This window comes from Uloborus diversus, chromosome 7 (assembly GCF_026930045.1).
Source record: "Uloborus diversus isolate 005 chromosome 7, Udiv.v.3.1, whole genome shotgun sequence".
In the NCBI taxonomy this organism is placed as follows: Eukaryota; Metazoa; Arthropoda; class Arachnida; order Araneae; family Uloboridae; genus Uloborus; species Uloborus diversus.
Genome location: NC_072737.1, coordinates 16,029,526 through 16,035,525, shown reverse-complemented (window position 1 = coordinate 16,035,525; position 6,000 = coordinate 16,029,526). Strand labels below are relative to the sequence as shown.

Below are 6,000 nucleotides of genomic sequence, written 5' to 3'. Positions count from 1 at the left end.
CTCTCCATCTGGATCTCTGTGACGCGCATAGCGCCTGGACCGTTCGGCCGATTTTCATGAAATTTGGCACAAAGTTAGTTTGTAGCATGGGGGTGTGCACCTCGAAGCGATTTTTTGAAAATTCGATGTGGTTCTTTCTCTATTCCAATTTTAAAAACATTTTTCCGAGCAAAATTATCATAAGATGTACGAGTAAATTACCAAGTCATCACAACGTGGAACCGAAACATGGGCAAGCCAATTGCCGATAAATTCACAATACATTATTTGTAAATATACCGGCGAACCAAAAGACCTTTTAATTTTCTTTTACGGGCAAATCCGTGCGGGTACCACTAGTGTATAATAAAACTAACGTGCAATAGATGAACAAATTGTAAAAAAAAAAAAAAAAAAAATGAAAATTTTTGCAGTTACTGCCCTTTTCCTGCCCACGGGAGCCGAGTCTTCATGAGATATTTACAAACCGAGTGTTGCCTTATGCGATTTTGAAATCGACAAATTTAATATCGCATCATTATTTTGACTCATTTCACTGTCGAATAATTAGATAGAGTATCAGCAGAAGCTCATTCATTTGTTTGATCATTTGATTAATTATCATTCATCACTATTACGGCATGTCAAAAGCTTTCCTGCAGCTGGAAACCATTCCACTATCAAAAGCACTCACTTTATAACCGATCATTCTACAAATCATTCGATCAACGATGAAAGTCACGAACAGTGTTATGGTATCTATAGGTTGCTTTTTTCGCTCTAGTGGAGTTTATTTTAAAGATTTTTTACTACATATAGTTGTGCAACGGAGAGATCGCTTATGAAATGTAAGCGGAAACAGACCGCTACATTTTGTAATAAGTAGAATCAGCAAGATTACGCAAGCTGTTTAAGTTTTTTCTGCTTAGGGGAGGGTGACTCAAAGTAGGTAGATCTTCAAAGAACGCTCGAAAATTGTAATTTTGGGATTTTTATCGCAACAATTTCGGTTTTATTTCTTAGCAGGGTTTTTTAATTTCAAAATAAAAACTGATTTTTGTATTATTTTAAAGCCGATATTTATTTATTATCAAACTTTACAAACATTTGAAAAACCCGCTTTGCCCTAGCAGGGAGCCCAAAGCGGGTAAGCTTAACTAATTGTGATTTGGTACATTTGCCAAACAAATATGAAGTTATAAATGATTAAAATAATTGACTAGCTACCTATCATTATTAAAAAAGAATATAAAGAAGTTGAAATTATCCAATTCAAAGTCAGCACATTAGTTTATAAAACATAAAGAAATAAGTGAATAAATAATTAGACTCATTAATTGCCATCCTAAAAAAAACCTTTTTAAAGTTATACTTATCCTATTAAAATAGAAAATCTAAGTCAGCACAAGAGTCAAGAAATTATGAATAAATATATGATCAAATCCTATACCCACTTCGTCCAAAAACATGTTTTTTATTTCAATAATTATAACCTTAAATTTAAAAAAGAAACAAACGAAACGACTATCGTAGTTTGTAGGTGGATGGTGTCAGAATAATGTAATATTATTGACAATCAAAAAAATATTCTGGTCTTCGACTAAACACAAGTTACAAAGCTTCATTTCTTTTTAGAAATGTATCATTTTTTTTAAACCCTATTCACGCCATGCTGCATCGCTGGGACTGATTAAAACTCGGGTGTGTTCATGTAAATACGACATACGTATGCATCGCCGCTTATAGGCCTTGAGGGGGGGATCCGATGGCCTACCCGTTTTGGGCCACCCTCCCTACGGTTTTTGCTGCGACAACAAAATGAAGTGTTCATCCGCCATCTCTCCGTTGCAACTACTATATGCTACGTCTGTTGTGCCGCACTGAATAATTGGGCTACAATTTTTTTAAATTTGATACAGATTTTTTTTAATTCCCCGTCAGGGTGTTTTTCATTCATTCAAGTGAACTACTATTACACTTTTTAAGTCGAATTTAAGGTCCCTTGCGTACGATATTTTATCTCACATTTCTCTTTTCGATACTTATTTAAGTACTGCAACAGAAAATGAAAAATGAAGATGATTGATAATTTTAGCATAAAAAATAATGAATTTCTCTTTAAAACGCTTTGAATACTACTAAGTGCTCTGTTATCATTGATTTGAAACAAATTCGTGAAAGTAACTGGTCAAATGACTAGAAGAATCTTTATCAAAGATTGGTTTTTAATAATATTTATTTACAAAAGAAACACAATTCGACTGCGACATTTTTTTTACGTAAAAATAAAGTTCCTTTCTTTCGAGCAAAATGCGCGGGAAGCTGGTTCACATCCACAGGTGGCATGCAGGAAGAGAATCACATTGGAAAGTATCCGCGAAGCTACGGAAACTCGACACAGCAGCGTTGATCCTGAAACGACAGAAAGAGAAATATGTAAAATGCAGTCATTTAGGGTAAATAAATGCCGGTTAATTTTGCGCCCCTTATTTTTTTTTTTTTTGCATTTTTGACTTAAAAAACAAACAAACAAGAAAAGCAGTGCTGCACTCTCCTGGTAAGGTTATGAAATGGGTTTGACACACTTTATTTCACAACAAAAAGAAACGAGCTGATGTGTGCATCACATGACTTCCTTTTCTCCAATTTAATGTTATTTCCCCATTATTGGAAAATTTAATGTGATTCAATAGTTAACACTCTAAATATCACCGACAGTGGACAAATTAAAATCAAAATTAAAAAAAAAAAAAAAACGCCAAAAGTTGGCGACAAAACTTGACGACCTAAAGACTGGCGATATATCGCCAACTGCCCGACAAATTATAACCCCACTTGAGTTTACATCGAAATTTACAATGATTTTCCCCCAAAAAGGGGCAAAAGACCCCCTTAGAATCTTCCGAATGCAATCAAAATTGAAGGTACACAACTAGGTCCCACTAGGAGTCCACGTACCAGATTTCAACTTTCTAGGGCATACCGTTTTTGAATTATGCGAGATACATACGCACATACGTACATACAGGACGTCGCGAGAAAACTCGTTGTAATTAACTCGGGAATCGTCAAAATGGATATTTCGGGTGTTTATATGTTCTTATTCACTTATCCACATGTAGTCGGGTGGAAAAAAAAAAGTTTAACATTCATTCGGGGGTGAGCAAATTGGAAATTAAGGCCGAATTTTGAGTGTAAATTTTTTTCGTGAATACAATACTTCCTTTTTTGGAAAAAGGAAGTAAAAATTGCCGAATTTGTCGCCAAGTTGGCGACAAAACTTGGCGACCAACAGACTGGCAATATATCGCCAAGTGTCCGCCAAATTATAACACCACTTGAGTTTGCACCGAAATTAACAATGATTTTCCCCCAAAACGGTGTGAAACACCCCCTTTGGAACATCCGAATGCAACCAAAAGGAGTTTTGCACACTTAGACTCCACTAGGAGTTTACGTACCAAATTTCAACTTTCTAGGACATACCCGTTCTTGAGTTATGCGATATACATACGCACATACATATACATACGTACATACGGACGTCTCGAGAAAAGTCGTTGTAATTAACTGGGGGAATGTCAAAATGGATATTTCGGGTGTCTATACGTTCTTATGCATTTATCCGCGTGTGGTCGGGTTGAAAATAAACCTCAACATTAATTCGGGGGTGAGCAAAGTGGAAATTAAGGCCGAATTTCTAAGTGAAAATTTATCCGCAAATACAATACTTCCTTTTTTGTTAAAGGAAGTAAAAAGGAGGCAGCATTGTGCACAGCTTATTGCATCATTCATTAGTTTTGAAGTGACTATTGGAAGTTATATTTTTTAAGTTGTTGAAACTGCTCTTCTTATTATATGGTAATACTAGCGGTTCCCGCAAGGCTTTGCCCGTTCTAATTGATGATTCGTTCGCTCTACACACGAGTAAACCACTTGAGACAATTCGGTTCAGTGTGGAGGTTCAGCGTTGTGGAGCAGCTGCTCGCAGAGGCGCTCCGATCGGAGGTCCCTGTGACCTCTCCAAAATTTTCTTAATAAGGTAAATTTTGTCTGACGATTCGGTAAAACTTGGAGTTCTATTCGGCAAAATATCATCATTCGGTAAAATTTGGAGTTCCTTTCGGCTACACCAGAGTTTCCCAAACTATGGTCCGCGAGTTCATGACAGGGGTCCGTGGTACTATTCAGCTAAAACTTTAAATAAAAATAAAAAAATAATAATTTGAATTTTTGGCATCTTGAATTCAAATTATGTTTTTCGCAATTACGAGCGTGTGTGTGTATGAATGCGCGCGTGTGTTTGTGTAGGCGCATGTATGTGGGTGCGTGTGTATGTATGTATGTATGTGTGTGCGTGTTGTGTATGCAGTGCTGTGAGTGTGTACGCACGCGTGTGTGTGTAGGCGTTCGTGTGTATGTGTATGCAAGCATATATGTTTGTGTCTGTGTGCAGGCATGAGTGTGTGTATGTGTGTGGTATTCGTGTGTGTGTATGCGCGTGTGTGTGTAGGATATGGACGCAACCTGGAGACGGTTTTCGCAAGAGGAGCAGCATCGTGAGGCCGGTCGACGCGACGGTGGTGCTGGCAGAGGGAGGCGGTGGGAGAATAAAATCAGCGTAACATCAAAAACAGTCAAGAGAGAACAATAAGCAATCGTGATTGCTCAATAAAATTGAGATTGAAGGAAGAGTAAAGATATTTTAATTCATAAAGAAAACACATTTATGAGGGATAAAAAAGTTCTCGCTTAAGTACATGCAGGACGAAACACTCCCCCCCCTCCCTCGGAACTCTCAGAAGTAAACACACTGCACATCAATTAATTTTGTGTACATGACGAAGTTCATATTATTACAAAACTATATATTAAGTAAAATGCAAACATTGAGGCACATTTTTACAGCTGGGATATTATACTTCAAATAAAACGATAGCGAGCGGAGGGTGGTGGCTCCCTATAATTGAGGGAAACTTAAGCAGGCAACATATTGTGAGGACCACGTAGATCCTAATCACAGCATTATGACGCTGCCAGGGTAGGTTTGCCCGAACCATAGTTAATAATTAAAATCCTAATACGCCATAAAAATACAACTCATGTGAAAAATTAGCACATTTAAATTAGGCTAACAGTGTTTTGTTCACTAACTTCGATAGTTTATTTTTATTAGAAAACTTGTTGTAGAAAATTTGGTGATAACATTTTGTTCCTAAATGAATTTCAAATAGAATTTTACTTCCGTTACTCAAAATAGAACAAGGAATAAATAAATTTTCAGGGGGAAAAAAAAGCGTAAAAATGTATTAGAAAAAAACAGATTTAACTGTGTAAAATCTTTTTTTTTTTTATGCTCGCCGAGAAGTGGGGGGGGGGGGGGGGGGGGCCGCAAAGTTCGTAATTTTTTCGGAGGGAGTCCGCGGAGGTCTGAAGTGTGGGAACCTGTGGCGCTACACTATTACAATTCGGTAAAATTTGGAGCTCCATTTGGCAAATTGAGCATTTTGGCCCTCCCAAAATTTTAAGTTCGGGGCACCCTCGCTGCTCGAATAAATCGGCTTATTAGAAGAAAAGTTGATTCAACTAAGTTGGCTTTAAACGAAGTTTAATATCCTAGTTTAAAACCATTTATAGTCGAGACTTCAACATAATGTGATAACTGGAACTATTTTCCTGATATAAGTTTCTCTGTGTCTTTATGCAAATTCAGAAATAATCGCTACATCGACTGAAAGATGTTACTTACATAAGCTTTTAAGTATACTACAGTCAATTCGCGATAACTCGAAGCCCGATAACTCGACTATTACTATAATTCGGAAGTTTATATCAAGTCCCGAACCCTTTGTCTTTAAGTCCATGCTTATTATTCTCAATATCTCAAAGATAACTTCTTTAACTCGAAGTTTTTTTCAAAGCTGACTCGAAATTTATTTCGAAAGAACGAAGAGAGAGAGAGAGAGAAAAAAAAGTGACTATGAGGGAAAAATTAATTCACCTTCACTTGCAATTCCTGCA

General features: G+C 36.8%; 1 protein-coding gene across 1 annotated transcript in view; it reads right to left on the bottom strand.

The window, feature by feature from the left end:
* Nucleotides 1-2,207: 2,207 nt before the first annotated feature.
* LOC129226284 (neprilysin-1-like) overlaps nt 2,208-6,000 on the bottom strand; it is a 49,859-nt gene continuing 46,066 nt past the window's right edge. The window contains exon 17 of the mRNA XM_054860885.1: nt 2,208-2,391. Coding sequence (XP_054716860.1) covers nt 2,307-2,391 — 85 coding nt within the window. The 3' untranslated portion in view covers nt 2,208-2,306. The remainder of the gene's footprint in view (nt 2,392-6,000) is intronic.